Here is a 24,030-nt window from a genome sequence, read left to right on the forward strand (position 1 = left end):
GTAACTATGACCCAGGGAGCCGCCTGCTGTTGAATGGAGACCAGCCAGATAATCTTCAGGTCATTATTTCAAACTGACCAAACTGAGGAAGGAAGAAAGGAGCCCAAGAGAATTTTAGTTTTTTATACAACCCCTTTGAAAGTACATCTTATTTTTAATTCAGTGTGGGCATGACAGGAAATTTTTCTTTTTTTAGCCAACCTCCATGCGAGCTATCCGTGCCAGGTATGACCCGTACCTGCAGACAAGACACCGGATAGAACAGGTAAGGTTTTAAAAAGCATCTTTACATTAGATCTTTATACTTAGGAGGTACTGTTGCTTGATTTGAGTCAAACCAGAAATAAGAACTGAAAGAATATTTCTCTCCTTCATAAGTTTTTAATATCCCATCTGACGGAGAGGAAAATTTTGCAGTTCCTAGCAGGGTCAAAAGCACCACTTGCTTTAAAGACCATATTATTTTCTATAAGGGTTTTATAGTCTCTGAAGTTCTTTGAGTTTGTAGAAAGTCATGCATGTTATGAAACTTACAGTGGGTGGCAATGTCGAAGGTCTTAGACAATAGGTGGGTGGATTAATTTTAGCTTCCATAAGCCAAATGAGAAATACGGTGGCTGGTGTGCTGGGGTGAGAACAGGAAATTGACTACAGGGGAATGAGGGACTCGTGGGAGCCGTGGAATTGTTCTGTATAATGGTGGTGGTGGTGGTTACACAACTCTAAACTCATTTAATTGTACAATTAACGTTAATGGATTTTGTTGTATGGGGTTGGGCATAAAAGTTTCAACATCTTACGGAAAAACCCAACGAACTTTTTGGCCAACCCAATGTATAAATTATACCTTAATGTAACTGATTAAAAACAAGTACTATGTCAGTGGCCTCGCTGTGTTCAAGAAGTCTGAACATTAATTTCGTTTTAAACTTATCTAATTTAAAACAACGCAAGCACTGTCTATAGTTTTTCTAGTAACATCTATTCGGGCAACTAGACAGTCTGAAATGGAAAGTAACACGTAACAGAAATTCACTTCTGTGTTCTTTTCTTTTTTAGCCACAATATTTAATTTATTTAAAATGTGTCAGTAGAGCTCGAAAGGTTTCTCTTTACCAAAAAGGAGCATGGGTTCTGGAAGATGCAGAAAACACCAGAGAGTGGTGATTCTTCCCCAGCTGTAAATGTGCTAGAATCACCTGCGTGACGTTTTCAAAACACGTGCCAGGTTTCACCACTGGAGTTATATGGTGCTGTCTGGTTTAGGATCCAGGCAAGATATTTTGAAAAAGCTACCAGGAAGATTTAATTGTGTATCCCTGGTGAACGACCATAGATGGAGTATTCTTTTAGTGTTGATAGCTATATGCACATACTTGTATATTTGCATGTGTTTCACGTTCATGCACATACGCTTATGTATGTGTAAGGATTTACATATGTATTGGGTTGGCCAAAAAGTTCATTTGGGTTCTTCCATAAGATATTATGGAAAAGCCTGAATGAAGTTTTAGGCCAACCTAATATAAGGATGTATGTATTTATTTATAAGTTGCTATTTTTCATTTTCAGAAATAAGTATTTAAAAATATAACTTTTTGCTCATATTAAGTGCAGATATCCTCTTTACTTAGTACATTAGAGTTCATAATTTGTAGTCCACTTGACTCACTTTTTCTCAAGCCTAACACCTGGCAAGAAATTGAAATACCTGTTTTTAAAAATTAGAATCTTGACTTATTGTTGTTGAAAAATGGAAAGATCTGTACCATTGTATCCCCACGTAGAGGAGATATTATATTTCACACTGATTTTTCCCCCCACCCCTGAAACCAGGCTAAAAAGGTGCCATCTGTGTCCAGAATCTTCACAATTCAAAACTGGAAAGTTTTCATCTGAAACTGCTTTCTTAATGCTTCTTTCTAATCTGGTGGTGTTTGCATCAGGTCCTGGTTATAGTGCATATAGTCGTCTTTGTCCTCAACGCTGACCTCAAAGTCTGGCGTAAAGTACATGTTGAGGGAGCTTCCCTGGTGGCCCAGTGGTTAAGACTTTGCCCTCCAGTGCAAGGCACAGGTTCAGTCCCTGGTCAGGGAGCTAAGATCCTCTGTGCCCCCTGGGCAAAAAAACAAAGCATAAAACAAGCAGTCTGGTAGCAAATTCAGTGAAGTCTTCTTAAAAAATACATAATCAAGAAATATCTGTTTATTCTATTACAGTGTATACAATTATATCTTGTATGATTATATTTGCTGCTAATTTATATTCTCTGTATTTTTGAATGTTCAGTTAACTCTGTAAGTTGACATCAAACTTTTGATTATTTTAAATTCTTACTCTTCCTCCTTATTTGAACCGTAATTATTTTTCTTTCAGACTCTGGAGCCTATTTTCTTTATTTTTTTTTTTTTTTGGAGCCTATTTTCTTGAGTCCGTAGAATTTGCTCAACATGTTTGCTTCTCATTTTTAAGCTGTAGTGATGAAAACACTGCCAAGTAAAATTAGAAATTTTCAGTAAGCCACTTAAAAGTAGTTGACTATACCTTCCTAATGCTGATGAATTTATGTCTTTCAGTTAAAACAACTTGGTCACAGTGTGGATAAAGTGGAATTCATCGTGATGGGCGGAACATTTATGGCCCTTCCAGAAGAATACAGAGATTATTTTATTCGCAATTTACATGATGCCTTATCAGGACATACCTCCAACAATATTTATGAGGCCGTCAAGTAAGAAATCCTTGCTTTATCATATTCACCTGAGTGGTTGTTGGTTTATCCTCCTAGCAGCAGTCTGTGAGAATTCCTTCTCTATGTCTAGCCTCCTAGTTCTTTGGGGGACAAGGGGAAAGGTTTTCATTCTTTTTACTTGCATGGTTTTCATGGATTGTAAGGTTAAATACATTTTTTTCAATTTTACTGAGATGTAGTTGACGTACAATACTGTCTACAGGTGTGTAGAATAATGACTTCACTTACATCATGAAATGATGACCATGATAAGTTTAGTTAACAAAAATCATCTCATGCAGTCCTAGTTCTTGTTACTACTATATTGTGAGAAGGATTATGTTTTTTAAAAGTGAGTATGGTCCACTGGCATTAGTATTCTCACAAAGTCCCTGTGCAAAAGAATAAAAAGAAAAAAGAAAAACAACAAAACATACAAAATCACTGTGCAGATCTTTTCTGCCTTAGGCTGGTCTAAGCTGCAGGAGTGGCCTTGATTGGAGTTGGTGAGCTCACCCAGAGAAAGCAAGGGCAGTACTTTTAATCTGAGACATTGAGCTGCTATAAAATTCACAGAATAAATGACTGTTATTTAATAGGTATTGTTTTATGACTTACTATCTGATGACTGTTGAGTCATTTTTCTCTTTGTGAATGGGATCATTTATTCGTTTCAAATTCTAGACAAAAAATTCTAGTCAAAACAGAAGACAGCTATGCTTTCTTTTGATACCTTCTGTCTCCATTTTTAGCAAGAAGAAAACTATGAGTTTCCTAAGTTTAGTGATTTTAGAAGTGAAAGTCTTAAAACAGTTTTTATTTTCAGAAATTTCAGGGACACCTGCCTAAGCTACTGTGTACTCTCCCTTTTTTAACTGAACATTAATTGAAGGCCCACCAGGGGACCATGCTCTGCCTTGGGTACTGGGAGCAACACAGTGAACAAGACAGATGTTGTCCTTGCCCTGGTGGTGCTTACATTCTGCTGGTTCAACAGATAACAAACAGTAGGTGCAGTGATGGAGACAGACTGCTGTGCTGGAGAAAACATAGGCTGATTCTGTACACGAAGTGGTGATGTTTAAGCTGAGATCGGAAGTATATGGAGGAGTCAGTCAGGCCAGGCACAGAAAACAAATAAGACAGAGGCCCTGAAGCAAGGAGGAAACTTGAGGTGCTCCAGGAACAAAGAGGAGGCAGGTGTGGCTAGATTCCAGTGAAACAAGGAGCAGATGTCATGAGTGGAACTTGAAGAGTCAGTTGTGCTGGATGTTGAGGACTTAAAAATGTGTTTGAATCAGCAGTAGGAAGTAGGTGAATGGTTTGAAGCCAGAGAGTGACGTGTTCAGGTTTGTAGGTCTGAAGTCACCCTGGCTCTTGCGTGGCTAGTGGATTTGAGGGGTGCCAGAGTAGAAGTGGTGAGCCAGGTGGGAGACCGTTGTACCCACCCCTGCCCGAATGAGGGTGGCGGCATCAGTGACAGAAAAGAGTAGATGGGTTAGAGCTACATTTTATTGCTGATGGACGTTGAGTCAGGTTGGAAATAAGAAAGAGGAAGGAATCGAGGATGACACCCAGTTTTGGGCTGTAGAAAGCGATCGAGGGTAGTGCTGCCTACCAAGATGGAAGAACAGGGGAAAGAACAGGTTTGTGGGAGAAAAGTCAAGACTTTTACTTTGGCTTCATTAAGTTTGAAATGCCTCAAGTGGGGACATTTCTAGGCATACAAGAGATGTCTGGGCTGGCAATAAATGTTCCAGAGAAAAAATGTTCTGTAACATTTCATGGAAAAACCTAAACGAACTTTTGGCCAGCCCTATAAAACTGAGGATTATCAGATTGTTACAGGTGTTTATCATCACACAAATGGATGAGCTTACGTTATGGGAGAGTCTCATGAATCTCCAAGGTACACTACATGAAAAAGCAAGTTTTAGAGCAGCTCTTACTGTGTGATCCCGTCTTTTGTGTGGCCATGCCTGTGTAAGTATAAATACATGGAAGAGGTGATGGAATCTTGGTCATCATTGGTATCCTTTAGAACCGTGGTGGAAGGGACGTGGGAAATGGGAGTGAACGGGGACAGTCACATTTACTCTGTCTGCGGTGTGCTGGGCGCTGCAATAAGTATTTACTTACTTAATTCTCGCAAGAAATCTTTGAGTTACATATTTAAATCATCCCTGTTTTACAAGTGAGGAAACTAAGGCCCAGAGAGATAAAGCCACTTAGCCCAGGTCCACAGGAGGTGAAGTGGGGGCCTGTGAAGCCAAGGCAGCTTTTCTTTCAGAGCCTAAACTTGGCTATAATTATCATGCAGGACATCATGCCAGGCGTAAAATGAACGAGAGTGCCTGTCTGTGTGTGTGTGAGCACGCGTTTGTGTACATCACCAGAGCTGCAAAACACTGGAAGAATTTTTTTTTTCCTTGCACTCCCTCTCCCACTGCCTTCAGGCTTTTTTTTTTTCTGGCGTCTTTATTACAGTGTGGGTAGGTTGGGTGCAGGAAAACAGCTAATTATAAGGTGGTTCAAACAGTGCCCCTCGTAGTTTTTTGCATGGTGATAAGTAGGACTTGAATGAACTCAAAGATGCTTTCATTATCCTGTAATTAAAATGGTTCTTGGCATGTAGCAGCCACAAGTAAACTGGTGAATGAATTTTGAATGATCGTCTGTTGGCCAGATGTTGACAACTATTGACCACGTAGGGGTGCCTCTTGGAATGGGGGACAGGGTGCTGTGTTCACCCTACTTCAGTGCCCTTAATGTCTACTGCCCTTTGGGTTGGTAAAAATGAAAAGAGTAGAGAGACTTTTTCATAAGTTTAGATAAATCTCCAGGGTAGTTTTGAAATAAGAGGGAAGTGGGCAGGACACAACCTTTAAAAGAATGAAATGGGCATGTGTGTGCCTCTGTGCTCTGTCAGGTCCAATTCTTTGCGAACCCATGGACTGTAGCCCACCCAACTCCTCTGCTGGTGAAATTTCCCAGGCAAGAAGACTGGAGTGGGTTTCCATTTCCTTCTCTAGGGGATCTTCCTGACCCAAGGATCAAACCCAGGTCTCTTGCATCTTCTACATTGGCAGGCAAATTCTTCACCATTAAGCCACCTGGGAAACCCATGATATGGCCATGAGACATGACAGACTGGTTGGAACCAAGATGGTGGAACAGTTAGCTTCTAGAAGACATTGAGCCTTATCATACACTCATTGTAATACATTAGCATGCTAAATAGCACACCCACCAGCACCATAACAGTTCTAAGGCTAACCAAAGAGGTCAAAAAGTGGATGGTGATTGCTGGAAATCTCTGCCCCTTCCCCAAAATAATTAGAATAATTCTCCCACTTGTCATAGTTATTGTTCAGTCACTCAGTCATGTCCAACTCTGCTATCCCATGGACTGCAGCACACGGGATTCCCTGTCCTTCACTATCTCTCAGAGTTTGCTAAAACTCATATCCATTGAGTAGGTGATGCAATCCAACCATCTCATCTTCTGCCACCTCCTTCTCCTCCTACCCTCAATCTTTCACAGCATCAGGGTCTTTTTCAGTGAGTTGGCTCTTTGTATCAGGTGACCAAAGTATTGGAGTTTCAGCTTCAGCATCAGTCCTTCCTATGAATATTCAGGGCTGATTTCCTTTAGAATTGACTGGTTTGATCTCTCTGCAGTCCAAGGGACTCTCAAGAGTCTTCTCCAACACCGCAGTTCAAAAACATCAATTCTTTGGCGCTCAGCCTTCTTTATGGTCCAACTCTCTCATCCATACATGACTACTGGAAAAGCCATAGCTTTGACTAGATGGACCTTTATCAGCAAAGTGATATCTCTGCCTTTTAATACACTGTCTAGGTTTGTCATGGCTTTTCTTCCAAGGAGCAAGCGTCTTTTAATTTCATGGCTGCAGTCACCATCTGCAGTGATTTTGGAGCCCAAGAAAATAAAGTCTGTCACTGTTTCCATTGTTTCCCCATCTGTTTGCATGAAGTGATGGGACCAGATTCACTTCTTACCTATCACTTCATTTCAGAATTCTTTTGTGATGAAGCTAGAACCTCAGATTCAGCATCAGTTTGAGATGCCTGGGTGGAGTGCTGAGCGTCTGGGAGAGTGGGTGTGAGCAGCCTACTTTGTGTGATGGCCACCAGAGGAGGCTATGGGTTAATTCTGTGTCCATGAATCAACTTTGAAAAACAGCAGGCAAGCCTGATCTCCATCCTGCAGGGCCTCGAGTAGCAGGATGAGATGGGACCTTATTTTTACTGCTCATTCAGAACCTTGATCATTCATGAATATGAGTCATACTGAGTAAAACGCTGAAGTCTTTCAAACTTTTGAGGGAGTCATGATGTAATCCAACGCCTTCTTCCTAATAATACTGACAAACAGATGACAGCTTAGAATAAAACGCAATTAGAGGAAAAACAGCCTTAATTAGTTCAAAGCCCCATGACGTTAGGATGACAACGGTACCTCAGAGGATTACTGCCTAAAAATCCATTGAACTCTGAGAATTCCCTCTTAGGATCAGATCATCTATTCAGACCATCACTTTTTTTCTCCCCATGCTTATGTGCTATATATTCTTTTCTCAGTGCAGCTGTTCTCCTGTTGCAGACCTTGTGCATTAACTGAGTTTGAATCATAAATATCTTAGATTTGTTCCATCCCTCCACCCCCCTCCATGAAAGTTTGTTGCAGAGATTTTTAGTCTGTTTTTTGGGTCCCCTGGGTCATGTGAGCTAGCTAGGCCAGCTGAAAATGTATATAATGTATTTTTAGGATACAGTCAATTCGACATTCTATCAACTGAAACTTTAAAATTTTGCAATGCAAAGAGATAGAGGGAAACAATAGAATGGAAAACACTGGAGATCTCTTCAGGGAAATTAGAGATACCCAGGGAACATTTCATGCAAAGATGGGCACAATAAAGGACAGAAACAGTATAGACCTAACAGAAGCAGAAGATATTAAGAAGAGGTGCAAGAATACACAGAAAAACTATACAAAAAAGTTCTTAATGACCCAGATAACCATGATGGTGTGTTCACTCACCTAGAGCCAGACATCCTGGAATGCATCATTATGAACAAAGCTAGTGGAGGTGATGGAATTCCAGCTAAGCTATATTTAAAATCCTAAAAGATGATGCTGTTAAAGTGCTGCATTCAATAGGCCAGCAAATTTGGGAAACTCAGCAGTACGACAGGACTGAAAAAGGTCAGTTTTCATTCCAATCCCAAAGAAAGGCAATGCCAGAGAATGTTCAAACTGCCGCACAATTGCACTCATCTCACATGCTAGGAAAGTAATGCTCAAAATTTTCCAAGCCAGGCTTCAACAGTATGTGAACCAAGAACTTCCAGATGTGCAAGCTGAGGAACCAGAGATCAAGTTGCCAACATCCGTTGGATCATAGAAAAAGCAAGAGCATTCCAGAAAAATGTCTACTTCTGCTTTATTGACTATGCCAAAGCGTTTGACTGTGTGGATCACAACAAACTGTGGAAAATTCTGAAAGAGATGGGACCAGACCACGTGACCTGCCTCCTGAGAAATCTGCATGCAGGTCAAGAAGCAACATTTAGAACCAGACATTGAACAATGGACTGGTACCAAATTGGGAAAGGAGTACATCAAGGCTGTATATTGTCATGCTGCTTATTTAACTTATATGCAGAGTACATCATGCAAAATGCCAAGCTGGATGAAGCTCAAGCTGGATTCAAGATTGCTGGGAGAAATATCAATAACTTCAGATATGCAGCTTACACCACCCTTATGGCAGAAGGCGAAGAGGAACTAAAGATCCTCTTGATGAAAGAGAAAGAGGAGAGTGAAAAAAGCTGGCTTAAAACTCAACATTCAAAAAATGAAGATCATGGCATCTGGTCCTATCACTTCATGGCAAATAGATGGGGAAACAATGAAAACAGTGACAGACTTTATTTTCTTGGGCTCCAAAACCACTGCAGATGGTGACTGCAGTCGTGAAATTAAGACACTTGCTCCTTGGAATAAAAGCTATGACCAACCTAGATAGCATATTAAAAAGCAGAGACACTAGTTTGCCAACAAAGGTCCGTCTAATGAAAGCGATGGTTTTCCAGTAGTTGTGTATGGATGCACGAGTTGGACCATGAAGGAGAATGGGCACCAGAGAACTGAGGCTTTTGACCTGTGGTGGTGGAGGAGACTCTTGAGAGTACCTTGGACTGCAGGGAAATCAAATCAGTCAAACCTAAAGGAAATCAGTCCCGAATATTCATTGGAAGGACTGATGCTGAAGCTGAAGCTCCAATACTTTGGCCACCTGATGTGAAGAACTGACTCCTTAGAAATAGACTCTGATGCTGGGAAAGGTTGAAGGCAAGAAGAGGATGACAGAGGATGAGATGGTTGGATGGCATCGCCAACTCGATGGACATGAATTTGAACAGGCTTCGGGAGCTGGTGATGGACAGGGTAGCCTGGCATGCTGCAGTCCATGGGGTGGCAAAGAGTCGGACACGACTGAATGACTAAACTGATACTCTTTGTGTGAAGCTTTATTTTTACAGAAATGGTCTGATGCCTAGTGGTGTGTGTAAATTGTCCTTTTTGGGGGTGAAGTGAACTTTTATTCTATAACTTCAGATCACGGTATGTGTGTAGAAAAAGCCTTTTGTAGAAGAAAGCCTCTTTCTCTAAAGGACAGACCAGAGCTGGCATTGTTTTGTTTCTGTTCTTTAATTTACCTCAAGGGGGCAATAAACACTTTACTTTCAGATAAAAATTTATATGTGATTTGAGTTTTCATTGCAGCAAATATCATGAATGGCTCTCGGGAAGTAGTAAAAGTACAGTCTGGGAGCCATAAAACCAGCCATAAATGCTATGCTGAGTCCTGCCAGCCCACACTTGACATGTTTTGCTTTTTTTGCTCCTGGCCTCTGTGCTTTTATGAAATAATCTAGAAAAAGCCAATTTGCAGTCTTGTGTTTGTGGAGGTAAATTTTTACTGCCAGCTCCCTATAATAGAGTTGGTATTTGTTTTTTAGGGAAGCTTTGTGTAATTTGAAGAAATAGTTGTCTGGTTGGCACTACAGAACTAGAGGCTCAGAAAACTTTTCAAATGTTGACATCCTTGCAAAGTGTAGAGCAGCCCGGAGATGCTGTGTTAGGACATGACATTTCCTGCAAAATTTTTGGATGGACATTTTATCTTACTCTGTTCTAAGTTCTCTTGCATAGATGGTAATTAAGAAAAATATTTGGGTTACCTAGTGTGGCTGTAAGGTAGTGTATTCATGTTTATTTTCCTGTTATTTTCCTAGTCTGCGTGCATGCGTGCTCAGTCGTGTTCAACCCTTTGCGACCCTGTGGATGGTAACCCACCAGGCTTCTCTGTCCATGGAATTCTCCAGGCAAGAATACTGGAGTGGGCTGCCGTTTCCTACTCCAGGGGATCTTCCCTACTCAGGGATTGAATCCGTGTCTTCCTGCACTGGCAGGTGGGTTCTTTACCACTGAGCCACCAGGGAATCCTTATTTTCCTAGTAGTTGACGCTAACACGACTACACAGATACAGTACTGAGTTACATACTGGGACATCCCTGGTGCTCCTCTGGCTAAGACGCCACACTCCAAATGCAGGTGGCCCAGGTTCGATCCCTAGTCAAGGAACTGGATCCCACGTGCTGCAGCTAAGACCCAGCACAGCCAAATTAAAAAAATAAATATTTTAAAAAGTTATTATTCATATTGTGACTAATGAGTCAACCTCATTTAAAGTTAATAGCCATTGTTCGAATTCACGTCAAGTTCTGCTGTTAGCTCGACTTTGTTCCTGCTTCTCTATCATGTGTCGAGTCTAAATCAAGTTTTGCTTTTTTCTGAAAATATTAAGAGTTAAAGTAAGGAAAAATCCTGACAAGGTGAACTTGGTTAACATTTATGGCAGGGTAGTAGCAAGTAGCGTGCTCGCTCCCTGCAGCTGGGAACATTGGAAAGCTGAGGAAACAGAGAGTCAAGGACGAAGCAGGTATGGTTTCTGTGAAGACTCATCAAATCAAGCAAAGTGATAATCCCTCCTATCACCTAGACTAAGACCGCAGCAGTCTCTAGAGACCGTCAATTACTGGTGACTCTCATCCTTCAAAAATCATTGCCCTGGAAATGAAAAGGACCAGAAGTGGGGCCTGGGTCACCCATTCACCAAAATGCACACGTCGCCAAATAACTCAAAGCAACCTTTTAACAGTTGTATTCCTTTTTAATCAGTCTTGCCCAGAAGCAGTTTTACATTCAATCTTTGTTGCTCCTTGGCTGTTCTCACAAGATGCCTTTTAAAAGGAGAGTTACCCATCAAGAAGTGGGTGAGTCATACCTTCTCCCTGTGGAATTTTTAATTCATTTCCGTCCGTTCCTTTTTTTTTATCATGTCCATCAGTGAGTTTAAAGCCCCCAACTATGTCCTCCTGAGTCCTGGAAAAACTAGAGTGCTAGGTAACGCTGGGTGCGAGGCCCAGAAGATAATTTCATGGATTTGCAGAGTAACAGAGAAAGCAGAGCAACCTGGGAAGCCCTGAAAGTGACCACCTCCTGCCTTTCCGGGCTTTGGCTCCAGTATCCCACCTCCCACCCGCTGCTCACTTTATATATTGACCACTCTACCTCTCTTGGTAAATCAGACTTTCACAGACGGTAACCAGGATACTTGACACCGGCAGCACAGCACAGTCTTAGTCATCATAAGGAGATGTTAGTTTTTCTCCCAGCATTTTCTTTGAAATGAAAAATGGAAAGAATTTTCCAGTAAACATTACATAATTAGCACCTATGTTCTATGATATGTGCTTCATCACATACTTAGCTAACCAGCCATTTCTATGCATTCATCAGTCCCTCTTTATTTATTTATTTATTTGTTTGTTAACACATTTTAAAGCAGGATGCAGGCTTCGGAACACGTTCCCCAAAGACATCATCATGCACATCATTAGCTAGTTCACTGTAGTCTTTTCTTTTCAAGTAAATTTACATACAATGAAATGCACAGATGCTGTGGGTAGTACTTGATCAGTTCTAACTAATGCGTGTGCCTGTGTAACAAAACCCTGCTAAGACAGAGAACATCATCGCCACCCAGAAAGTTTCCTCCGGCCTCCTCCCTGTAAATCCCCACCTGGCCTCCCAGAGGCGGCCATTGTTCTCATGTTTTCCCCTCTCATAGATTAATTTTGCCTATTAAACTTCATGTATTAGCTGGCCAAAAAGTTAGTTCGGGATTAGTAAGTCAGTAAGATGGTCTGGAAAACCCGAACGGGCATTTTGGCCAACCAAATAAATGGAACCAAATAATACGTATTCTTTGGTGTGAGACATCTTTTCTTGGAGAGTTATATTTTGAGCTTCATCCATGTTGAGTTTTATAATAGCCATTATCTTTTTAGTTCTGGGTAGAATTCCTTTGTAGGCATAGACCATAGTTTGTTTCTCCATTCTGTTGATGGATAGCTGGGCTATTTCCAGCTTGTAGCTTTCATGATAAAACTTCAGTGAGCATACTTATGCAGTCTTTTTGTGAACATATGTATTTATTTCTCTTGGGTGTAATAACCATCATACATTTAGTTTCAAAACTGCCAGACATTTTCCCAAAGTGGTTGCATCATTTGTACTCCCACCGGTGACATATGAGTGTTCATTTGTCCCACATCCTCACCAGAGTAAGGTAGTGTCGTCTTTGCAAGTTTAGCCATTCTAGTGGGTGTGTAGCGGCATCTCACTGTGCTTTTAATTTGCGTTTTCCTGATGACTAATGATGCTGAGCACTTTATTATGTACTTATGCTTTCTGTGTATATTTCCTTTGTGAAGTGTGCGTTAAAATCTTTTGCCTATGTTTTATTTTTTATATGCCCTGGATTCTAGTCCTTTGTTCAATCTCTATTTTGAAATAGAGAATGAAAACTCAGTCTGTGACTTGACTGTTCATTATGTTAAAATCTTTGAGCAGAGTATTTTGTTTTGGTAAAGGTTCAGTTCAGTTCAGTCACTCAGTCGTGTCTGACTCTCTGCAACCCCATGAATCGCAGCACGCCAGGCCTCCCTGTCCATCACCAACTCCTGGAGTCTACCCAAACCCATGTCCATCAAGTCGGTGATGCCATCCAGCCATCTCATCCTCTGTGGTCCCCTTCTCCTCCTGCCCCCAGTCCTTCCCAGCATCAGGGTCTTTTCCAATGAGTCAACTCTTCGCATGAGGTGGCCAAAGTATTGGAGTTTCAGCTTCAACATCAGTCCTTCCAGTGAACACCCAGGACTGATCTCCTCTAGGATGGACTGGTTGGATCTTCTTGCAGTCCAGGGGACTCTCAAGAGTCTTCTTCAACACCACAGTTCAAAAGCATCAATTCTTCAGCGCTCAGCTTTCTTCACAGTCCAACTCTCACATCCATACATGACTACTGGAAAAATCATAGCCTTGACTAGACAGACCTTTGTTGGCAAAGTAATGTCTCTGCTTTTAAATATGCTATCCAGGTTGGTCATAACTTTCCTTCCAAAGAGAAAGTGTCTTTTAGTTTCATGGCTGCAGTCACCATCTGCAGTGATTTTGGAGCCCCCCAAAATAAAGTCTGACACCGTTTTCACTGTTTCCCTATCTATTTCCCATGAAGTGATGGGACCAGATGCCATGATCTTAGTTTCTGAATGTTGAGCTTTAAGCCAACTTTTTCCCTCTCCTCCAATTTCATCAAGAGGCTTTTTAGTTCCTCTTCACTTTCTGCCTTAAGGGTGGTGTCATCTGCATATCTGAGGTTATTGATATTTATTCGGCAATCTTGAGTCCAGCTTGTGCTTCTTCCAGCCCAGTGTTTCTCATGGTGTACTCTGCATATAATATCTAGCAATTTTTTTCTTTCATAATTACTGCTTGTTTTATATTATCTCTTAAAAAACCTTTGCCTACTCACAAGGCAAGAAGACATTTTCCTGTGTTTTTTTCTAGTTATAGATTTAACTTTTATGTTTAGTTTCATATGTAGGCTTATGATCTATCTTGATTTAATGTTTTATGTGTAGTGCCTGATAGGAGTTGAGATTTCTTTTTTTCTATATACATACCTAATTGTTTCAACATTACTTCTTTTAAAACTTCCCTTTCCCATATAGATTGTATTGGCAGTTTTGTCAAAAATCCATTGGCTATATAAATTTTGGGCTGGACTCTCTTCTGTTCCGTTGATCTGTTTTCAGTCTCTACGCCAGTACCATAGCCTTGATTCCTGTAGTCTTAGGGTATATCCTGAAGCAGTGTAAGTCTTCTAAGTCAGTGCTAGTTTTTTAAGATTGCTTTGGATATTTTAGGTCCTTTGCCCTTCTGTATAAAGTTTATGCTTGTCAATTTCTAGTAAAAAGTGTGATAGGATTGGTATTGTGTTTAAAGTATAGAAAATTTTTGAGAAAATCGACAATTTAATAATATTGAGCCTTCCAATTTATGGACATAGTCTGTCTTCTAGTTTTTAATTTCTCTTAGCAGTCTTTAGTTTGGAGATTTTGTAAGCTTTTGGTTAAATTTATTTCAAAATTTGGGGTTGGCCAAAAGTTCATGTGGGTTAAACAGGACAGACTTTTTAGTCAACCCAGTATTTTGCTTGTTGATGTTATATTAAGTGAAATTTTTTTGATTGTATTTTCAAATTGTTTGCAGTTAGTATCTAGGTACACAGTTGATTTTTGTGTATTAACCTTATAGCATATGAACTTACTAAATTCACTACTTAGTTCTGTAAGTTGTTTTTGTAGGTATGCTAGAATTTTCTTCAAAAATAGTCATGTAATCTGCAAATACAGCGAGTTTTAATGTTTTCCTTTTGGTTGTGGATGCTTTTCTTCCTTATTGCAATAGCTTGGACATTTTGTCCAGTGCTAAATGAAAGTGATGAGAATGAGTCTGTCTTACTCCCAATGATATAGGGAAAACATATAATACTGCAGTATTAAATGCAGTGTTACTTGAGAGTTTTTTTTTTAAGATATCTTTATCAGATTGAAAAATTTTGCAGAGTTTTATTGTTAACTCATGTATCTAATGATTTCTCTGTGACTATTTAAATGATAAAACGCTTTTCCTCTTTCATTCTGATAATATATATTACTTTGATTTTTTTAATGTTAAACTAACCTTGCATTCCTAAGATAGACCCTATTTGGTTATAATGTATTTTTCTTTCTACATATCACTGGAGTCAACTTTCTAATACTTTGTAAAAGATTTTATTCATGGGGGATGGTGCTCTGTGACTTCCTTCCATGTTTTCTTTTCTTTGTTACATTCTGGCTTCAATGTTATGCCAGCCCTATAAAACAAGTGATGAAGCGTTTCCTCCTTATTTTCTGAAAGGCTTCATGTAAGATGAATATTATTTCTTCTATGTGTTTGCTGAAATTCATGAGTAAAACTGTCCAAGACTAGAGTTTTCTTTATGGGAGGGTTTTAGATGATTGGATACTGGGCTTTCCTGGTAGCTCAGTTGGTAAAGAATCGGCCTGCAGTGCAGGAGACCCAGGTTCAATCCGGGAAGATCCTTCCAATCAGGAAGATTCCTTCTGATCAGGATCAGATCCTTCCGATTGGAAGATTCCTTCCGATCAGGAAGATCCCCTGGAGAAGGAAATGGGAAACCCCTCCAGCATGCTTGCCTGGAAAATCCCACAGACAGAGGAACCTGGTGGGCTGCAGTCCATGGGGCACCAAAGAGTTGGGCACAGCTGAGTGACTAACACTTTAGATGGTTAACTCCATTCCTTTAATAGACAAAGGGGTGTTCAGATACTATGTTTCATCTGTGTCCATTGTCGTAAGTTGTATTTTTCAAGGAATTTCCAAGTTGTCAAGCTTTTTGGTATAAAGTTGTTCATAACATTCCCTTACTTTGTTTTTAATGTCTGTAGGATGTTATTGATCATCCCTCCTTCAATCCTGATATAGATAATCTGTGTTCTTTCTTTTTTTTCTCTATTAGTCTAGTTATGGTTTATCAATTTTGTTGTTCTTTGCAAAGAATTAACTTTTGATTTTGTTTATGCTCTCTACTTTATATATTTCTGCTTTTATTCTTATATCGTCTTCTACTTTCTTTGGGTTTACTTTGCTCTTCTTTATGCTTTGCTCAAATAAGGTGTAGAAACCTAGCTATCCTATAGACCTTTTTTCTTTTCTAATTTAAGTATTTAAAGCTTTAAGTTTTCCCCATAAGCACTGCTTTGACTGAATCCCACAAATTTTAGTATGTTCTATTTTAATTATTATTCAATTCACAGTGTTTCCTGAAATTGTATTTTTACCTGTGGATTATATATAAATGGATTGTTTAATTTCTAAGTTTCCAAAAACATGTTTTCTTGATTTCTGATTTAATTCCCTTTTGGTCAGAGAGGGTCTATTCTGTACCATTTCAGTTTCTTAAAAGTTTTTTTATTGAGACTTATTTGTGGCTCAACATATATGATCTCTCTTGGTGAACATACTATGTGTATTTGAAAGAAGGTATATTCTGCTGTTTTTGGATGTAATGTTCTATAAATATCAATTAAGTCAAGGTGGTAGATAGTGTCGTTCAATGGTCTTTGGGGATTTTTTTTTTTTTCCTATGTAGTTCTATCAATTGCTGACAGAAAAAGAGTAAAATCTCCAGCTATGATTGAAGAATTATCTGTTTGTCCCTTTAGTTGTATTAGTTTCTACTCCATTTATTTTGAAGATCTGCTAGGTGTATGCACATTTGTGATTGGTATGTGTTCCTGGTGTATGAACTTTGATAGAACTCTGATTATGAACTTACTTTTTTATCATTATGAGAAGTCCTTTCTGGTCTTGAGGTCTCCTCTTTTCTTGGTGTTGTTTCCCATTACAGCTGTTACATACGTACTGTCTCCTCTATGTATTACCTGTTTCTATCCATTTACTTTGCACCTGTATGTGTCCCTGTATTGAAAATGTGTTTCTTACAGATAACAGTCTGCGGTAGTTGGGTCTTGTTTCTTTAATCCATTTTGACATTGTCTGCCTTTAATTGGAATATTTAATCTGTTCACATTTGCTACAATTGAATTTGCAACTACAAATTTAGTTACTCCTTCACTTTGGTTTTTAGTAGCCAAGAGTTGTGGTCACTGAATACTATTATTGCCTAATTTCATATAATGCATTTTTTTCTGTGTCTTTTAATACGGAATGTCTTCTTAAGAGAGAGGATCTCTTATATCAAGCACAGTGCCTTGAGAAGAGAAGGTATTGGCTTGGCCAAAAAGTTTGTTCAGAAACCTAAATGAACTTTTTGGCCAACCCAATACTTAGAAACCATTGTTAAGTGAGTGCAGTGGGAAGAACTGTGCAGTAAGAATGGGTTCCAGGCTTATTTTCTGTTGTTACCCTACATTATTAATGAGAAGGTGAGACTAGATTATCTCTAAAGTTAGTTACTGATTTCTGTGCCATAAGGATTTCTATTGGAATGGCGGTTTTTATCTAAAAGATGTGTTGAGTGGTTATCTTTCATCTAACAGTCACTTTCTGACAATGGCAGCTTTTCTATAATGTTTCGTTATGTGTGTGTGTATTAGTCGCTCAGTTGTATCCAACTCTTTGTGACCCCATGGACTGTAGCCCACCAGATTCCTCTGTCCATGGAATTCTCCAGGCAAGAATACTGGAATGGGTTGCCATTCCCTCCTCCAGGGGATCCTCCCGACCCAGGGATCGAACCCTGATCTCCTGCATAGCAAGCAGATTCTTTACCACTGAACTACCAGGGAAGCATAATGTTACGTGTATAATGTACTATTAATAGAAAATAAAAAAGCAATCATGGTTATCACACATTCTTTCAATGTTGTATTCACATTCAAATTGAAGGGCTGTATACATAACATTCTAGTCCTTAAATTTGAATGTGAATACAACATTGAAAGAATGTGTGGTAGCCCTGATTGTTTTTAGATTTTCTGTTAATAGTATATTGCTGTTGGTTCTTCAGCATTCTGAGGTGTACAAAATAATAGCATTCTTGTTGGGTGTTGGAAGAATCAAAACCCAAAATGTTACGGGTTGTTTTTCATGTGTCTTAAACCTTGTCAGCCAGCAGGATAAGGGAACAGAGGTCCCTGATTACTCTCTCAGCTCTGTTAACCAGGTTAGTTTCTCATAGGTTGTACTCATTTAAAAATCGAAATTCTGCTTCTCGCTGGTACCTCAGTTTGTGTTGAGTGGAACCTTTTGTTATGTATTAGACCCTCCCAACATAACTGCCAATATCCAGGAAGCAAACTTGACTGCCATCTCAAAAGGAGGAAGTTATTTTATAAATCCTCAAACATCCAACTCAGTCATTCTTCAGTCTAGACTGTCATTAGCTCAGCATTAGACAAGACGTAAAATTCTGTTGAGATATTTTCTAGATATGATTATACTCACTCCCCAAAAAAGAATGTGTTCGGTGGTACTTCTGAGGAATTGGGGGACTTCCCCAGTAAAGAATCTGCCTGCAGTGCAGGAGACTATCACTGGGTTGAGAAGATCTCCTGGAGAAGGAACACACTCCGGTATTCTTGCCTGGAGAATCCCATAGACAGAGGAGCCTGGCGGGCTACAGCCCAGGGGGTCACAAAGAGTCAGATAGGACTGAGTGACCAAGCCCAGCACTGAGGGATTACACCAAATATCCCCAGGTGTTATTTGGCAAGTCAAACAAACCTTTGGCCGTCCAAAGTTTATAAATTCTACTTACTCATTTTGGGACTGTAGATGCAGAAGAGACTTTGTACCTTGTGACTAATGAAAGTTCGTATTTCGTCTACATACCGTAAATATCTACTTTGTGGTTTGGTTTGAGCAGGTTGGGTTTGGGGAAGAGGGATGTCCGTGTAGGAAAGGGTCCATAAACCTCTCAGGAATTTGGACCTCAACCTCTGGTGAGATTTTACACAGGAAATCGAAAGTAAGGCCCATCCAATTTCATTAATGACAGAGGTTTCAGACAGGATGGCAGGAAATTAATAGCAATCAGAAATGTTTTTTTATGCCACAGCCTTCTTGGAGTGAAACAGAAACAGTTTACAAAAGATAATAAAGAGCCTTTCTTATCATCTTCCTTCAGCATCCTGCTGGTTGGGGCCTTATTGTGAGGGGACAGTAAGTAGTAATAATAGATGTCACTTTTATAGGTCACTTTCTTCCAGAAATAGAAGCATGCTTTCCAAGAAATCGTTTCTATCCAGTTACAACATCTGCCACTTCTGACTCTTTGATCTGAAGTGGTTCTTGGTTTTAGCTGTGTGTCTTAATCCCTACAGCTAGACTGTTGAGCATCCCTGGGACAAAGGACTACTGTGTCTTTACTTTCTATAGATTACCTGGTTGAGGGTTAAGCAATTTTTAGGGTTAACTGTTTGCGAACAGTAACCTGTTCCCAAAGGGGAATGGTTACCAGTCAAATTAGCTGGAGGCTGCCATAGGAATTAAGAGAGACCTCCTTCAGCTATGTGTCTTTAGCTTTGCCTCATTCATTTACTCATTCTTCATATTTGTATTTTTTCTTTTTTATGTTGAAGGAGAGTTTTCAGTGCTGAAGGCCTTACCTCTAAACATTTATGAGCCTACTGCCTTCCAGGAGCTTCCTGTCTAGATGGACAAACTCCACACAGAGTATGGGCAAGGTATTTTGGAATGGGAGCACAGAGTTACCAAGAGGCACTGGGGAGAGGTCATGACAGGAGAAATGCTTTTGAGCTTTGTTTTGAAGGCTGGTAGCATCTGGTTTTTATTTGCTTTGATGTTCCCAGGTTTCTGTCCCACTCCCCTCCCACCACCACCTCCCATTTTTTTAAAAAAGTGCAATCAGCATAAGTTGTTGGCTTAAGTTAGCTTCACAGAGAACATTAGCATATTTTCTAGTTGATGTTGCGCCTACAGCATGCAAAGAAGTGTGCGAGCATGCTAAATTGCCTCAATCGTGTCAGACTCTTTGTGACCCTATGGTCTAGCCTGCCAGGCTCCTCTGTCCATGGGATTCTCTAGGAAAGAATACTGGAGTGGGTTGCCATGCCCACCTCCAGGGGCTCTTTCAACCCAGGGATCAAACCTATGTCTCATACATGTCTTGCATTGGCAGGTGGGTTCTTTACCACTCACACCACCTGGGAAGCCAGATCAGCATAGGCCCATGAAGGTGGAGTTTAGGCTTATTTAGATGACCCTGTAACGTCACAGAAAGAGAAGTGGAGTTGGAATCGGAAAACCAGAGTTCTGACTTTGTCTCTTAGAAGCTTGTAGTCAGGGTTGGAAAATTTGGTATTTCCTAATTGCCCAAGAACTTAAGAAGTCCACTGCCTCTCCCTGCTCCCCAAAGGCATGGCAGTTTACTTGGTAGTAAAGAAGAGCTGTACTCTTGGATGGCTGTTGAAACGATATGGGGGGTTAGATCTGCCATAAAATGCCAGCTCAGGTATTTTGCTTAGATTAGTTGACTGCCTTTGTGCACATATTTATGTATTAACACATGTATGTGGACTCGAGAAAAATGGTATAGATGAACCTATTTGCAGGGCAGGCATAGAGATGTGGACATGGGGAACAGATGTGGGCGTGGGGAAGGGAGTGGGATGAACTGGAGACTGGGACTGAAGGATGTGCGCTGCCATGTGATGCAGACAGCTGGTGGGAAGCTGCTGGGTCTCACAGGGAGCTCAGCTCGGCGCTCTGAGGACCCAGAGGGGTGAGATGGGGGAGGAGAGGGATGCTCGAGAGGGAGATTTGTGTGTACGTGCGGCTGACTCATGTTGTTGTACAGCAGAAACTGACACAAAATATTGGCTTTTAAAAGCAGGTTACTTCTTATCCCTTCATTTCTGCTGCTGCCAAAGGTATTGACATAATCCCCCCAGAGGAAAGACTTGGCGGTAAATTTTTGTTTGAGGATAAGGTTTGCCTCTGTGTCCTAGGCTATATTCTAATTACTTCTGAAGAGACCTTATCATCCTCGCAGCAGCCTTCTCTATCAGTCTTGCTTGGGCCTTTGAGGATCCACGCAGCAGAGGTTCTGTGGATTTAGTTCTTTCCTGTAGACATATTCCATCTGTGCAGTTGCCTGTCCTCTCGTTGTCCCAGGAACGCAAGGTACTATTGGGCTGCCAAGCTTGCTAACTTAATGGCATCCTTCTTGGAATATTGTGGGTTTTGTGAAAAATATCAGTTAATAGAGGGGTACAATTTTGGAATGTCTGACTGTAAGATGTCCTCACTTACTTTGTGAAATATATTCATTTAGAGTTTTCTGCTTCATGGGTTTTTTCAGTCAGCCTTCATGCAGTATGCTTTCTCCATAATACATTAGTGTTTCAATTTTTAAAAATAATGGTTTTCTCCAAACACGATAACTGATGTTTGAGTGTGAGTTACGTGTACCCTGTGGCAGTGTCTGCTTCTGTCCCTGCATGCCTTAAGACTCACTTATTAGAGAGGCCTCTGACTTTCTGGTCCGATTGTCTCAGAGAAGTCAGAAGCAAGATTTGATAAGATCTGTGCCCTTTTTTGTCTTACGATTCGTTGTTTAGTAACTGTGGACTAGTTGTTTACCTTTAGTTCTTGCTGCCTCTGGTAATCCTATATAAAACCTTAGGAATACAGTCATAGTGTGAAAGACTTGAGTCAATTCTTCAGTTCAGTGATTCTTAACCACCTTAATAATTATTATTAGATAAGTTCATTTTATTGACAGTGATGAATGAATGAATTTAAAAGAGAACAGTAGTTACAGAACTGTGGGAATTTTATGATTTTTCTTTTTCACGACAAACGCATGAACTTCTTTGGAAAGAAGGAAATGAAGTGCCAAATAAAGGCTTCCCTCACCCTCCCGGAAGAAATTAAGAAAGTTGTAGAAAGGCATTTGGAAGAATTACTTCATTCTAGAAGTTGAAGTGTGAAGTGAAAGTCACTCACTTTCACCTGTGTCCAACTCTGTGCGGCCCCATGGACTATATAGTCCATGGGATTTCTCTAGGCCAGAATACTGGAGTGGGTTGCCTTTCCCTTCTCCAAGGGATCTTCCCAACCCAGGAATTGGACCCAGGTCTCCCTCATTGCAGGCAGATTCTTTACCATCTGAGCCATAAGGGAAGCCCAGAAGTTGAAGAGGAGACAGATCTGATATCCCATGCTGAATTGTCCAAGCAGTGTGATAAAGTGAAGCAGAACAAGGATTTTTGGCCTTGTCAAAATCCTACCTTCAAGTCCTGACTTAGATTTTATGAGCGCTGTACTCTTAGACAAAGTGCGAAGTGAGGTGTTAATTGCTCAGTCGTCTCCAACCCTGTGCAACCCAATGGACTGTAGCCCATGAGGCTCCTCTGTCCATGGGATTCTCCAGGCAAGAATACTGCAGTGGGTAGCCATTCCCTCCTCCAGGGTATCTTCCCAACCCAGGGGTCAAACCCAGATCTCCCACATTGCAGGCAGATTCTTTACCATCTGAACCGCCAGGGAAGCCCTGGACAAAGCATTGGGTTGGCCAAAGTTTTTCCATAAGCTGTCATGGAAAAACAGAGACAAATTTTTAGGCCAACCCAATATTTGATCACGTTAGGAGCTTCAGTTTCTGAATCTGCAAAATGGGGATAATAAAACGCACTTCACAGAGCTGATGAGAGCATTCACTGTGTGTGGCGTGTTCAGCGCAGTGCTGGCCACAGTGGCCTTTGTCAGTAAGAGTTTCCTATTCCCTCACATCAGCATTCCCCTTGGGGAGTCATGTTCATTTTTCTGGGTTTCTGGCCAGCATTAAGGCTATTAACTCAAAATAGCTTGAATCTCAAGTGGTACTCACCACTCTGATACCTGGTTTTAGTGAAAGAGAAAAATGACTCCTAATTTTGTAAGTCATTGCTGAGAGTCATAGGCTTGACAGGAAGACGTGGGGGGGGGGGGGGGGGCGGAAAACATTTCACCTGAATTACTCCTGTGATCATTATGCATACCCTTCCCTCCCCTTCTTTTGTTTTCCTTCATTTAACATGACTCTAAAACATGGAGTAGGAAATAAATGATGCAGATGGTTTTCACTTACATGAAAAATCATTGCTAGGAACTGAAAATTAGGGTTTTCACAGTTGAAATCCCTGCTTTTCAAGGCGATTATAGCTGCCGCACGCTGCAGGAACATAATGGTGATGGTGATGACGATAACCGTACACTGTGTGCCCACTCAGGCACGTCTGTCCCATGAGGCATAGCTGCTATTATCCTCATTTTGCCGATGATGAAACTGAAGTACAAGGAGGTTAATCATGTTCTTGGTGGCATAGTTAAGAAGTAGCAGAACCAGGATTTGAACTCAGTCTGACCCGAGAGCTGGTGCTCTCAACCAATGAGTTAGATCCGGGAGGACAAGGGGAAGACATCCTTCAAATGAGCGCCAATGTCCTAAAGCTTTGGCAGGCTATTTACTTTTCTATTTGCTCTATAGATATTCTGAGAGAAGCCTCACAAAGTGCATCGGAATTACTATTGAGACCAGACCAGATTACTGCATGAAGCGGCATCTCAGTGACATGTTGACCTACGGCTGCACAAGGCTGGAGATTGGGGTGCAGAGTGTTTATGAGGATGTGGCCAGAGATACCAACCGGTAAGATGGTGCAGGTGATCTTGCACAAGCCTTCCTCTTCCCCCACCAGACAGATCGATGCTCCTACCCATCTGAGAGGGAGGGGTCTAGGTGTTCCTCCTATTCATGTTTCTGTCCGTGCTCTGAACCCCATCTCCTCCTTCCTTGACTTTCAGTCTTTCTGTGCTGACTCTTTTCCAGTAGCCTGTAAACATCATTATCATCTCTCTTCCTATTCATAAATGGCCTTTCCTGTACAGAAAGCAAGTCAGTCAGTCAGTCAGTTCAGTCGCTCAGTCATGTCCGACTCTTTGTGACCCCATGAATCACAGCACGCCAGGCCTCCCTATCCGTCACAAACTCCCGGAGTTTACTCAGACTCATGCCTATCGAGTCGGTGATGCCATCCAGCCATCTCATCCTCTGTTGTCCCCTTCTCCTCCTGCCCCCAATCCCTCCCAGCATCAGGGTCTTTTCCAATGAGTCAACTCTTCGCATAAGGTGACCAAAGTATTGGAGTTTCAGCTTCAGCATCAGTCCTTCCAGTGAACACCCAGGACTTATCTCCTTTAGGATAGACTGGTTGGATCTCCTTGCAGTCCAAGGGATGCTCAAGAGTCTTCTCCAACACC

The 24,030-nt window shown here is 40.8% G+C and overlaps 1 protein-coding gene across 1 annotated transcript in view; it reads left to right on the forward strand.

Annotated features, from left to right (window-relative positions):
* The window catches only part of ELP3 (elongator acetyltransferase complex subunit 3), a 123,335-nt gene that overhangs the window by 25,004 nt on the left and 74,301 nt on the right, over nt 1–24,030 (forward strand). The window contains exons 6-8 of the mRNA XM_043486687.1: nt 197–265; nt 2,577–2,731; nt 23,258–23,419. Of these exons, the coding sequence (XP_043342622.1) occupies nt 197–265; nt 2,577–2,731; nt 23,258–23,419 (386 nt within the window). The remainder of the gene's footprint in view (nt 1–196; nt 266–2,576; nt 2,732–23,257; nt 23,420–24,030) is intronic.

The sequence above is a fragment of the Cervus canadensis genome, chromosome 14 (assembly GCF_019320065.1).
Source record: "Cervus canadensis isolate Bull #8, Minnesota chromosome 14, ASM1932006v1, whole genome shotgun sequence".
Classification (NCBI taxonomy): Eukaryota; Metazoa; Chordata; class Mammalia; order Artiodactyla; family Cervidae; genus Cervus; species Cervus canadensis.